This window comes from Emys orbicularis, chromosome 15 (genome assembly GCF_028017835.1).
Source record: "Emys orbicularis isolate rEmyOrb1 chromosome 15, rEmyOrb1.hap1, whole genome shotgun sequence".
Taxonomy (NCBI): Eukaryota; Metazoa; Chordata; order Testudines; family Emydidae; genus Emys; species Emys orbicularis.
This window is the reverse complement of record NC_088697.1, coordinates 24,707,626-24,721,193: the sequence shown is the minus strand read 5'-3', so window position 1 is coordinate 24,721,193 and position 13,568 is coordinate 24,707,626. Positions and strand designations below refer to the sequence as shown.

Here is a 13,568-nt window from a genome sequence, read left to right as displayed (position 1 = left end):
AGTGTACATTTCTGAAGAACAAGGAATTCTAAATGATCCCTTAAAGCCAAGAAAGTGGTAGCGTCTACCAGCTGAAGAAAAGTTGCAGCTAACATTTTGAGAGCACTTTTGCGTCAAGCTTTTTGCTTTCACAACTCCAGAGATGTTTTCCCCGCTTGCTATGCAATCTCAAAATTCTGAAGAGATGGTGTAGCTGCCGCAGAGTTAGAATGAATTTAGAGAACTTGCAGAGAGATTTATCGTCTTCAGCAACCATTAGTCACTCTGTCACCTGGTCAGAACTTAATTCAAAAACCTTCACAGGATATTTCTTGCAAATAAGCATTGGTCTTTTGCAAGAAAATAGTAATTTGAAATATAAAATTGAATAGCTCCTGCCTTAAACTTACAAAAAGGATCCCTGAGTGACTCTATGTTCTATGTCCTATAAGACCTCTCATGGGAAGGAAAATGTTGAAGATAGCTTGGGAGAAAGAGGCTGCTTCTCTGTACACAGTTTGTAAAGTTGCTTGTGCTGCACTCTGCAATAATACTGATATGCTCTGACAGTGCCATGCTGTAGCAGCATTTGAGCTCCTGGCTGCAGTTTAAAAAAGACTTGTTTTTAAAAAAATAGCTACATTATTTAACACTGTTGGCATAACAACATATTTACATTTTAAATAGAAATGTTACCTTCGCTGAAGTAATCAAAATACATCTTTGCAAAAATTTAGAATGCAGAATTCTACAAAATCAACTGGGTCTGTAGAAAAGCTTGAAATCATCTCAGTACCATTGTGGGAATCAGCCCATGAGCGTGGTTTTGGCTTTAAATTTTATAAAAGGGATATCTGAATGCTAAGATTCTCTGCCTCCAGTATCCAGAATCTTACAAATATTTAAATAGCTACACAACAGGCAAGCCTGCTTTGTGCAAATTAGAGTTAAAAGTTACCTGCGTACAGTGAGTATTTTATGTAAAACTGAACAAAAGCCATCCTTTTGGATTGATGCCGTACAGGTGGAAAAAACAGAATTCACCACTGCTGGCAAAAGGGCTGCGAAATTTAAACCAGTTAGTTGCTTGTACTATATCTCCACCCATCCCTGTGGGTTTGACTCAGATTCTGACTCTGCACCTGCAGAACCAAATCCTGATTGGGGTTCCTAAAGTCCACAAAAATCAAACATTTGAGGCCAATGCTACATGCTCAACAGGGGCCAGCTAGTGAGATCAGTAGCCTGCATGGCTCATGCTCAGGAGGGGCTCTGCAGGATTGATGTGATAGCAGTTCTATCAGCTCAGCCCAGCAGACCTTTAAAGATAAAATGATACGAAGGGCAGGAAACCCTCACTTGCGTAGTTGGCAAGAGAGTACAGTGACAACGGTAAAGGTTGCCAGCCAGGCTCAGGCACTGCGCAGCTAAGCGGAAGGTTCTCCCCTTTTGTGGATAAATCTTATTTAGAATCTATTGCCACATCAGCACCTTTTGTCTATCAGGTCAAGATGCCCATTTACCTAAAGCTTCTCCCCTGTTTGGCTTGGACATTCTGGCTGTGTATCTGCACCACCGGGAGAAGGCAATTCCATGAGCATCTGTAGCTCAGAAGGCTATGGCTGTGGAGGGGAATGCTCCGTCTTGGAAAGGGTAACAGCTCCCCCATAGTGCGAGGAGAGATGTAAGTGGTCCAGGTGATATCTCTGGGGGAGGAAGAAGACTGGTTCGGAGTGAGTGTTGTTAACTTTGGCAAAAGAAAGTCAAGTTTGTGTGTTTCTAAACTCTTCCAAGCGCACTTTGTTCATCTTTTTGCTCTTGCTTTGAGTTCCTGGAGGATGTATTTCCATACTTGTTCTGGCTGCTTTGCAATATCCTTTTGGCATCTCAGATAACAAATGACGATTTGTGCCTGAAGTCACCCTGCAATTAAAAAGTGATGTGGGTAGCAACATTCCCCAATGGTGTCCAGGCACCTCTTCTTGCCCACTCTCCCCAACCCAAATATACCCTTGCAAAACAGGTGCCATTTGTGTAATTTTTTTTTTCCGGAGTCCTGTCTGGGCCCCACTATCTGATTCTATCCCATAGAAGCTGGTAAGGACAAGCGTCCACCAGTAATACCCAGCTCCTAACATCTCACAGATGATCCCATCCAATGGAATGAGGAAGATTCCCCCCCACTGCTTCTTCACGGTCTCTCTGCTGATAAGTTTAGGAGACGCCTCTCCCTGACTGGTGAGCAGTTCAAATCCTGAGAGGTAAATATGCTAGTCTCTTACATCATCGGTATGGACTGTCTACTTAATCCAGGAAAGCCCATCCCAAGGGAGCAGTCAATCAGCTGCTTAAGGTAGAGCACAGCTGTATTTGATACATTGGGGGTCAGTCCCCGAAGACAGTCAGTTGCCTAGTAAGGGTGTCCTCTTGGACAGACTTGACTAATATAATATAAGTGATTGATAAAGCCATAACCCATTCTCAGGATTAAACAGCATCATTCACAGGAGGGGGCCTAACTCCCTAGAGAGTGTAAAAGGACTAAGCCTTTCCCAAGGAAATGACTCAGCTGTTGTCCTTCCTCTTAGTCCTAGGTCCTCACTTCACAAGTTGTGTCCAACCCACGCTTGAAGAAATTCTGCTCTGGAGAGTGACTATGGGCCCTAGGTGGTGTGTGATTCCTGAGCTGGGTGGCCCTTCACCAGCCCCTTCAGAGATCTAAAAGGAAAGATGTCCTGTGCTCATTGTTTCCCTTCCCTTAGCTTACCTCGTCGTCTGTCTGGATATAATTAACACCATCTGGTTTTGCTGGAGTCTTGTAGCTGAAATAAGGGGAAACAGATCTGATTCCTGTGATGATGGGATTTCAGGTGGCAAAGCAGAACTGTTTATTAGTAGTATTATTTTTTTATTTTATTTTATTATTAATTTATTAATATTTGAGGAGGGGGACAACTAAAGGTATTTTCATCAAAATGAGAGCTGACCTGGGCGCAGATAGCTCTGCTTAAAGCCAGGCCTTGACGTTTCCCCCACTCAAAGCAGCTGGGCTTTCCCCATCAACTACAAACCCCTACAGGAGCATTCCTTCAGGGAGGGGAAGGTGCCAAATGTATCCACCCAGGCTACGCTTCTGACCGCAGTAACTGTGAAAAGAGTTAAATAGTTTTCCAGCCTCTCTCCTTCTGGTCACTGTAACATCATTTCCTCTGATAATTGCTATGCAGTTAATTTTAAACCCTTGATTGCTTGCTGGCAGGTTTACTGATAATCCTTTGACTGCGCAGGGTTACAAGAGCTCTACTTGTTTTGTCCAGCAGAGGAATCTAAATATTCATATTTAAAGTCCTGCTTCCCCAGCATGCGTCCACTTAGAATCATATTTAAATGGGGGGTTGGGGCCTCTAGCAGACGGGGAGGAGGCTCTTGTTGAAATGTTTCAGAGTAGCAGCCGTGTTAGTCTGTATCCGTAAAAAGAACAGGAGTATTTGTGGCACCTTAGAGACTAACAATTTGTTCTTGTTGAAATGTGACACTGAACTAGGCAAATCCAGCTTCCATCCGAGGTTACACAAGCCCTGAAAGAAGCTCAATATTTGACTAAAATGTCATTCTGTTTCTGATCTTGGAAGCTATTTATAGTCTGCCCTTTGGCTCCCATAATGCTGCAGTCTTAAATGCGCCACACTGTTCAAGAACACAAGTCCTCATTGATGGGATCAACTCAGAAATGGCCGTTTTAATCTCAAATGTAAGTGCTGGGATGTACCCAGTAAGACGTGCTTTCCGGCCTGGGACTGCTCTCCCTCACACATTTTCTGAATATGTCCTGATGCTTGTACTGATTATACAATGAGCTCTGCTCAGTAAATCCCTGACTTCTGAATGCCAGCAGGATGTGACCACAGGAAGCATCTGCCAAGCTACTGCATACATACAACTGTGGGATGGTTGGGAATTAGCAGGGCTAAGCCCCTGTCTCTGTGCAAAGTACCAGAATGTTAGAGCAAGGCTTCTTCCTCTTGCCGTTCTTGTCACAGGAGACCCCTGTGTTGCAAATATGAGTGGAGACTTGCCAAGATTAGCCTGTGTGCACACCAACTTCTTTGTGCAAATCGGTGTTCAAAGTGAACCTGTGGAGCTAGGTGGAATTGGGCCGGTCTAGAGAGTTAATCGGGGAAATAGGAAGTAATATTTAAAAGTCAGGCAGTGACCCATACTCTAGCCAGCAGGTGCCATGCCCTGTTATGAGAGCTGTGTGCCAGGAAAGGCAGAGGACTATAGGAAAGAAGGTTGCAAACCTACCCTTACCTTTTACCAGTCTGTTTGCTGTTCACAAAGTAACCCCTTCTGTAGGCACAACAGATACCAAGCGTTATCAGCACCAGAACCACCACGACCACTAGGACTCCACCGACAATCCCACCAATATTAAGATCATCTGGAGAGGAGAGACAGCATCAGTCATGGATCCCCACAGGTCTCCCAGCCTTCCACCTACACGCAGACTAGCTGGCACGAAACCTTCACCCCTGAAAATCCACCTACTCAAGCAACTCACCCTCATGCCACCGCAGCTGCTCTTCTATTTTTAGCACGCTAGCTCGGCCAGAGTTAATATGGGTATGTCTCCTCAAGCTGGAAACGACACCTTCCAGCTCCCACATCAACATATCCAAAGACTTTTCGTCTCAACTTCACTCCACCCTGGCCCCTCTTTTGCCCTGCCCTGTTCCTCTCACCCCTCTGTTCTCTTCCCTCTTCTTTCCATTTAGCTTGTCCCGTCCTAACTAAACCCACCGCCTCAATAAAACCATGGCACTAACATGCCTTTTGCTGCCATCACATTGTTCACTCTGCTTGTTATCTCTCTTCCCCCCCGCACCCTGTGTCTGACGTGTCTATTTACACTGCATGCTCTTAGTAGCAGGGACTGCCTGCCATTCTGGGTCTGGGCAGTGCCTAGCACCAGGTGGGCCTTAGGCACTACTGTAAGAAACAGAATTAATTATAATTAATATAATCAAATATATAAATCAGCTAAGTAGCCTCAGGAATCATGAAACTAATCGACCCAATCAGTTCTCCCGTTTTCATTTAGCGATTCTTTTTTCCTTGCCCACATTTTGTCATTGTGTTTTTCTACTTTGTTATTTAGACTTTCACATGCCAAGAGCCAAGGCTCTGTCTCGTCCGCCTGCACAGCACCGTGCTACGTCTGTGGGGCTCCAGAAATTATTAGGGATTTTGGAAGAGCCAAGAACCTACTTGATGCTGCATGAGACACAAAGAAAAACCAGCCCCCAACACTGCAGAGCTTCTAATCTATAAACCACCGCTTTCTACCGGTAGGCAGAGCCACTCACAGATTTCCATCTCCTGCTCCTCACACTTGGCGGAGCCGGCATCGTTTGTTGCTATGCAGTAGTAACGGCCAGTGTCACCCTTGTGCACGGCTGCGAAGACCTGTTTCGGAGGAAGCATAGCGTGTCAGAGACAGGAGTCGGAATCACAGCCTTTCCACAAACAGCAAACAAACATGTTAGACACTACACTCAGAGGTCTAGGCCTTATGGACCCGCAGGAGGACGAAATAAAAATACACAGGCATTTCTTTGTTTGCCTTTTGATCACACCAAAGACCTGCAGGGAGTAGAATGTGTCCCCAAGCCTGCAGCCTGGAGATATTCTAGTTGCACGTACTCCAGAGAGGCCCAGAAATTAACTTAGAGGTTCACTGCTTTTAGAGCATAGTGCGAGAGCTCACTGTAAAAGACTTCCCTCACTAGCACAGGCTGCAAACTGGACCCGGGACATTTCTCCCTGGGGAAGACGATGATCAAGAGAGAGACCTTTCAGGGCCAGAAATGATGCTTCTCTTCCTTTTCTACAGCACTGAGTTTATGGTGATACGTTGATTAGAAACACAGAGAGAAAAGCATCGGGGTGGTTATGCCATTCCTCCCCCCTCACAACAGCGTGCTCTGCCCACTCTAGAGCCAAAGGCAAAGACTACAACATGGGGGTCATCTCTTCTGGTCCCATGGAGTTCTTCTTCCCCCACATCCTGCTGCTGGACTCTGCCAGCCCCTCAGGGGGCTAAAACCCCAACCTGTTCCAATTGTTCCCTCCTCTTCAGTCCACTCATAATCTGGGTATACGCAAAGAGCAACCCTAACATAGCCCAGCAACAGCATTCTCGGTCATTTCCATAAGAGCATTACCAAAGTGCCTGTTCCAGGGTTCAAGATGAAGGAGGAATTATGGAATTTGGGGTTAGATTTGGAGTCGGTCGGTAAGGGTTCACTGTTGCGGTACCAGCTGTAGGTGGACTCTGGGTAGCCTTCGTTCTCGTGGCAGTGAAGGGTCGCTGTCTTGCCCACTGGCACAGCTTTAGGGACTCTGCACCTGGGAGTGACTGGCTTTACTGGGAGAAGAGATACAAAACATGTGAATCGCATGGCCCAGCACCCTGCTGCACTCCAGCTATTCCAGTTCCCCCTTGGATCACAGAGCAGCGATTCAGCTAGACCCCAGCCCAGCATAACCAGGGCTGCTTCCCCCTCCAGAGATGATGCCCACCACAGAAATCAGATTGTCTTGGGAAACCAACAAGGCGCACTGTGGGGCCCCAAGCTGAAGCAATACCTTGCACTGTAAGCTGGATGTTTATCTCATCTACTATGTTTGCATCGTCGGGCGCTGCCACTTCGCAACGGTAGGTGGCAGTATCCATGCGGGTGGTGTTTTTGATCACCAGCGATGTCCGGCTGAGAATTTCTGCACGAGTTACAAAGTCTCCTGGAGAAGAGAGGAGAGAGAAGGAACTCAAGACAAACAGGAGAGACCGTATTTCCAGCTGTGTCCTCCATCAATGCATTTTAAAGGCTACAGCTCTATAGTTCTGAAGGAGGGGAAGAATCTGAATTGGAAAGTGTAATACCTGCTGCAAATCATAAAGCCAGAGAATGAATTTCCAATCCCAATCACTCTCCAAAATCCCAGGGCTGGCAGTGCTGGGGTAGGCAGCCTGCTCCAACTTAACAGTAACCCCCTCCAAGTGAGTGGGAAGTGGCACTGCAGTGATTACCCTGGAGAACAGCTCTTATCTGGAATGATGGTAGATCTTCAAAGGTTCATATGGGACAGTAAGAGACTGCAGGCAAGGACCATGGGTCCAGGATTACGGGGGCTGCACCAATTGCATCTTCGCTTCACCCAATAAATGGTCCCACATAAAGGATGCAAAGTTCCCCTTTTGGTCTCACTACAGCTTTTTGTGACGCCTCATTGCTGACCATTCAGTTGAGGTCTGCCAGCAGGGAAAGAGGATCCAGGCCTCACTCAGTTCTGAACCTTGGCTGACCAACATAGGTTTTGGAAGTAACTAGTAGGAGAACCAGAATTCCTGCATTTCACAGACGCATTTGTTCCCTGCCTTTATTGTTTCTGTGGTTATAAAGGGGAGAGGGGCAAAAGGGCAACAAATCTTCATACCCTGCATTTTACTGTCAAAAAACACATAGGAGGTTTCACCGCCTTTGATTTTCTTCCACTCGATCCTGGGATTGGGTGTTGTGGTGGATTTAATGATGCAGGACAGCTCCACACCTAGCAGCAGAAATAAAACACATACAGATTAACAGGGAGCAGCTGTGTTTTCACTCTGCTCCGAGCTGCCTCGCACACTGTTTTACTGGGAGATGTCGCCCATAAAGCCAAGGCCCCCGACTTTCATCTGCCTCACAAACAGGAATGCCGCTGGGTTCCAGGAACCTTGGGGAAGATGGACCTTGGCCAGCGAAAATAATAGCAATGCAGATAGCGACCTCTGAGAGAAAGGAACACATTCGGCATGACGGTGTCTGATTTATAGCAAACAATCCCTCACAGTGCAGGCACCCGGCATTGGCTTCGTTGCTAACAAGCATGCAAGATGGAGCGAGAGTCATTATTATCTCCCAGAGCAAGGACTGAATTATAGCTGACACGCTGGCATTTATGAGCGAATGCTTCAATCTCATCCCCCATCTCCCACATCAGTGAATTCAGTAGCTCAGTCCCCTCTACAGGAGGCATTTTCATCTCCATTTTACAGAAGAGGAACCTGACCTCAGAGAGGGGGGGAAATCCCCAGTGTTACACTGGACGTCTGCAGTAGGGCCAGAAAGAAGATTTACATCTCCCAAATCCCAGTCCTCTGCCTTAATCACAACACTACTCTCTCCTGCATGCTTACGTCCAGTGCTTCAATCCTGCCAGTGTGCTCCTAGACGCCGTCCCAGCACTCTTTAGGGAACCAGAACAACCTCTTACGGCATTACCGGTACTCGCGTTCTGGCACATCTCAAATGCAGCACTCACCTGCTGTTTAGGCCCCACTTCAGTTAAGCACTTAGGTCTGATCCACACCTAAAACTTCGGTCCACCTAGTTATGGTGCTCAGGGGTGTGAAAAAGTCACACCCCCGAGAGATGTAATTAACCAATCTAAGCCCCAGTGTAGATACCGCTAGATTTCCGGAAGAATTCTTCCAGCCACCTAGCTGCTGCCTGTCAAGGGGGTGGATTCACTACAGGGATGGACAAACCCCTTCTGCAGCTGTAGCAAGTGTCAGCGCTACAGCACTGTCGCTGTAGGGCTTGTAGTGTAGACTTATCCTTAGACACATGCTGAAGTGCCAATGAGTTCAATGAGACTTCAAGTAAAACATTTTAAGTATGTGCTTAAGTGCCAATGGCACTTCAGCAGAGCCCTTAAGTTTAAGTACTTTGCTAAACAGGGAGAGATGTAAGAACACGCGCAAGCACTTTGCTGAAACTCAGGGCCTTAGTTCTGCCTTGCCCTATACAGCACATATCCTGAGACATGTGCCAAGTCTTCCCGATTGATGCAAATTCTACAGCTACAAGAAAGTGTCATGATCATATTACAGAGCTGACAAGCACTTACGCTGAAATTCCTGCACCACGGGCTTCGTGTTGCTGGACGTCAGCTCCACGGCCAAGATTCGATAGCCTATAAAAACAAACAAAAGGGAATAAGAACAGCCCCGCTCATCAATCCTACAGTTACACGCGTACTCCCTGGTGAGAAATCCTCCAAGCCAGCTTCAATAAGGACCAGCTTCCCTACAACAAAAGCTCTCCCTGGCCTCAAATGCTGGGCCAGCCAGCCACTAGCCTCGTGTTTATTTAGGCTAGGTCTACACTACCTGCCTGAATCGGCGGGTAGAAATCGATCTCTCGGGGATCGAATTATCGCGTCTCGTCGGGACGTGACAATTGATCCCCGAATCAACGCTCTTACTCCACCAGCGGAGGTGGGAGTAAGCGCCGTCGACGGGGAGCCGCGGAGGTCGATTTTGCCGCCGTCCTCACAGCGGGGTAAGTCGGCTCCGATACATCGAATTCAGCTACGCTATTCGCGTAGCTGAATTTGCGTATCTTAAATCGACCCCCCCCCCCCCCCCCATAGTGAAGACCTGCCCTTAGAAATCAATCTCCATGCAAATACCAAAGGTTAAAAGCAACAATTAAAGAGCATTGACAAACTGGCACAATACCCGCAAAACCATGCGCTCCTGGTTATAGGGTGGCCAAACATTCACTCAAAAAATGGCCAAAAGTGGCTTGCCAAATAAGGACACTGGCGTTCAAATTAATTTGACAGAGGAGATAAAGGGAAGGAAGGCTCAAGAATTTAATTCACTTTCTAAACTCTGGAATTTGTTAGCTCTGTCCGTAGTCAGTACACACATTATATACTTATTTGTATACTTTGGGGATCCCTCGGTTTAAGAAGCGCTATAGAAATGTACTATGTGTGGTTAATAAGCCATAGAAGGCTGTTTCAAGAGAAAGCTGGACAAAAAGGGGAAGGGCAGAGTTAGGGCTCAAGCTGGGCACAGGTAGGGGGTTGGAATTAAGCAGGTTCGGTGACTTCCTGGCCTGACTGAGGTCAATGACAAATTTCCTATTGGCTTCAATTTGGCCAGGATTTCCCCCTTTGAGTGGAATGTTCAAAAGTACTCAGCTTCAGCTTGATTCTGCTCCCATCATCAAAAGCCAGCTTTTCCCCTGGCTTCTAGGGGAGCTGGGATACCCCAATGCAGAGTGCTCTAGAAAATACCACCCACCATATGCAGCAAGCCCTCCGTCTGCCATAGGCTGTTTTCATTCTCAGTCGTCCCTGTTTCCGCCTTCCTGCTGCTGCTATTCCAGCCTCTTGAATGTTCCTAATTGGTGCTGCAAGCTTTACCTTTTTACAGCGTTTTCCTGCTTGAGACGCAGCCTTTTGTGGCTTTCCAAGCATACCACCACCTTTCATCCTGGCAGCGCTCAAAGGCTTGCCCAAACCACGTACATGCACCACCACTCAACTCTACATAGAGCTCTCCTGGGGCACAGGGAGGCATCCAGCACTGCCCATCAGGAAAACTGGATCACCTGAGCAAACCTTCTCTCTCACATGAAGAAACTTTTACAGCTGAGTATTCTAGTATCGGCAGGGCCCATCACCTCCTATTCAAACATACCATCCCACAGAGCATATTCCACAGTCCTGTCTCTCAGTGATGGGGTAGGGCACACAAAACAGTCTACAGCAATAGTGCACCAGGGCTCAGCATGGAGACTCATTAAAGACCTGATCCAAAGCCCACTGAAGTCAATAGAAAGACCTCCCCCAAGGACATCAGTGGGTTTTGGATCAGACCCAAAGTCAGGAAGATGAAAACTAAAGCATCAGTGACCCGATACACACAGAAATCAGGACCCTGCTTTATCCAGGATGAAACAGACAAGACAAACCAGGGAAAGGACTCGAAATGAGACATGGAGAGGAGGAAAAGGGCCTACATCATTAAGACAAACCACTGGAAATTCCCACATGCTTGATATTTCGGGTGGAAACATTTCAAACCAACAACCAGTGATGAAAGGAAGTTTAAAATTCCTACAGTTGGGTAGATCAGGAGGATACAATGAAGAAACTCTGCCCTTTGCTGCAGGACCTAAGAGATGAGACCAACTGAAAGTTGATGGGCCTGATACTCCTACACCCTTTAGCCACTTTTGGAATTCTCCCCGCTAATTATCATCACTCGTTATTTGTTAAGTGTTGACAGTTTGCTCAATGCCATGTTGGGCATAGTTCCTGCCCCAAGCAGCTCTCTCAAAAAAGACCAAGATGCTCTGGGAGGCTGGTGAAGTTTAAAGACCGTGACTCCAGGAGAATCACTGCACAGATGAGGGTCACAAGACATTGCAAACTAGCAAAGGCCCCAGCCAAACTACTGTTCTATGAAGGCAAATTACTCTTGGCCTCTGCACTCCTCTCCGTCTCAGCATTTGGAGAAGCCTAACATTGACTCAAGAAGGTGACAGTTCTGTTCCTGTAAGGTGGTCAGTCAGGGTTAGAATGAATCACAGTGCAATATGGTGGGCCCTCTGGGGCCTGGATTTGAGTCTGAAAATACTTCCCCTTTTGGCAGCACAGAAGAATGCCACCTTCCATGCCAGATCTCGGTAGGTGGAAGAAGATGCTCCAGTCTTGGTTTACTATCAGCGGAAGGCAACGGAGTAGTTGTGCAAAGCACAGGTGCAGGCCAGCAGTGAGAGAGAGCGGAGCATATTTATACCAGTCCTGCGATTTCCAGGCTTAGCTCTGCTGAATGGTAATCAGCTACACACAAGCTGTAACATGTTCCTTTACCTTCGCTCTTGCTTTGATCTTTCTTGTTCCATCTAAGATCCCACATGGCGAATCTGGTTTTGATCCTTACTTTCCTCCCTGGTGAGCATAAGCAGATCTCAGTAATCTCAACAAAAGCCCAGAGCATTAAAGTAACCAGCCATATGAAGACAAGCAACAAGCTCAGGAAAAATCCCTCTGAAGTCCCCTGACACACTTTTAAACAGGCTCCCTGCTGACCGGGAGGCCATTTTGTTTCTGAATTGAGGTTTCCCACCCACAGGCTGCAAAGCACACATTCCCTCAGCTCCATCCCCCACTGCCCAGGAGCTTGGATGTACATGCCCTTTCCTCACGATCACCATCTTGCTGATGCTTCTGCTGCAGAAAGGCATTTGCCTTTCAACCCCCCCACCCCCACCCCCACTGACTAATGACTCATGTTCTCCTACAAGAGAAAAGTCTTTTCTGGACAGCACTAATTAGCCAAAACACCCAAGGAAGAGAACACACTGATGAGGATGCAACTGGTGAAGACGCTTTTTCCACTCCTGAGCCTACACAATGGGGCGATAACATTCTGAGAGACAGGATCCAAAGCTTTGAGAGGAAGAGTAATATTTGTCCCAGCTCCTGATCTCTTCCCCTGCGAAGAACACCCTCCTCCAGGGCTCTGTTGTGTACCAGGACTTCATTTGTCTTATCTTTGGAGACTTGGATTGATCTTGCGTAGTAGGGAGGGTTTGGTGAACAAAGCCCCGAGCCTGATTTGCAGAAGGGGTGGGATGAAGTGAATGGGATCTGCGGGTGCTCATCACATCTGACACGGGCCCCTGCTCCCTAAGGGAGTAATGCAAAAACAACAACCACAAGTAGCAGCATCTCCTGAGGCCAGGAATAGCAGGAGGGCTCTGGGCGAGAGCTAGGATGTGTTGGAGAGCTAGAGAAGACAGTTTGCACAGCAACTGTGCTCCAGTCTGTCCTAGTCTATCTCATCAGCTTTGCTTTCCTGACTGCACAGATGCACCCAAATGATAGCAAGGAGGGGTGCAAACATTGCCTTCGTTACTTAGAGGAAAACATCGACGGCTGCCGAAAACATGAACCTTTCATCCAGGTCTGCTTTGTACTATGTGCCCTTTTTCACAAGAAGGAAGCTTTTCCAGAGCCACAACGTCGCATCAAACAGATACGGTGACAGCTGCTATAGAAATACATCTCGTATCATACCTGTTACCGTACACTCCTGATTATCCCAATAGCATGGGGGACATAGATGTTATTCAGACAATCGAGAGGGCAGGAGCCATTCAGCACCAGGGTAGCCTCCCCCGCTGCCTTTGGCTTGTCCTCTTTCTCCTCCTCATCACAGTCCTGGCCTGGGGTCTCTGCTCTATTATTGAAACCTCTGCATTACCTGAATTCCTTCCTTGTGGCCCAGCGTGAGATACACAGGGGACAAGGAAGGGATTCAGGTAATGCAGCGGTTCAGATCATAGGGTTTGGGACAAAATATACTGTGTATCGTTTCATAGGAAGGTGGATGTAATACCCCACTAACTAGTGGTGGTATGCTATTCAAAGTGAGCGGAGATCCTACAGGCTTTACTTCCCAGGCAATAGGATTACATCATAACTCTGACCCCTTCTCAGCTCTTGGAAACATTACTCACCCTTTCCTACCCATTAAAAACAAGAGATTTATGTTGCCCCATCAGGCACAAAGCAGGCCAACAACTGGTTTAAAATATAGAAGCTGGGTGTTTGGAGCCCTCCAGAGCAGTTCCCAGATTATGATGTTAATTGATTGTGGGCACAGTGTAGCTGTGGCACCTTAAATCAACACGAGGGCAGATTTATTGTTCACAGTGCAGCAGGAGAGGGCTGCAGCCAGG

General features: G+C 47.1%; 1 protein-coding gene across 1 annotated transcript; it reads right to left on the bottom strand.

Annotated features, from left to right (window-relative positions):
* Positions 1 to 1,866: 1,866 nt before the first annotated feature.
* JAM3 (junctional adhesion molecule 3) lies at positions 1,867 to 11,740 on the bottom strand. The gene is made up of 9 exons (XM_065417049.1): positions 11,695 to 11,740; positions 8,932 to 8,997; positions 7,477 to 7,590; positions 6,628 to 6,780; positions 6,204 to 6,406; positions 5,346 to 5,445; positions 4,291 to 4,420; positions 2,747 to 2,801; positions 1,867 to 1,902 (listed from the first exon to the last, which is right to left on the bottom strand). Exons 1-9 carry the CDS (start codon positions 11,738 to 11,740, stop codon positions 1,867 to 1,869), a joined length of 903 nt encoding a protein of 300 aa, XP_065273121.1.
* Between the last annotated feature and the right edge of the window lie 1,828 nt (positions 11,741 to 13,568).

What these genes read in the sequence shown, in the direction of transcription:
- JAM3 (XM_065417049.1), bottom strand. Translation starts at nt 11,740, where the DNA reads ATGTGGGATCTTAGATGGAACAAGAAAGATCAAAGCAAGAGCGAAG. An exon ending in AGATCAAAGCAAGAGCGAAG is followed by an intron (nt 8,998 to 11,694) that starts GTAAAGGAACAT and finishes TTGTTTTTATAG; the next exon opens with GCTATCGAATCTTGGCCGTG. An exon ending in CATCCAGCTTACAGTGCAAG is followed by an intron (nt 6,407 to 6,627) that starts GTATTGCTTCAG and finishes CTCTTCTCCCAG; the next exon opens with TAAAGCCAGTCACTCCCAGG.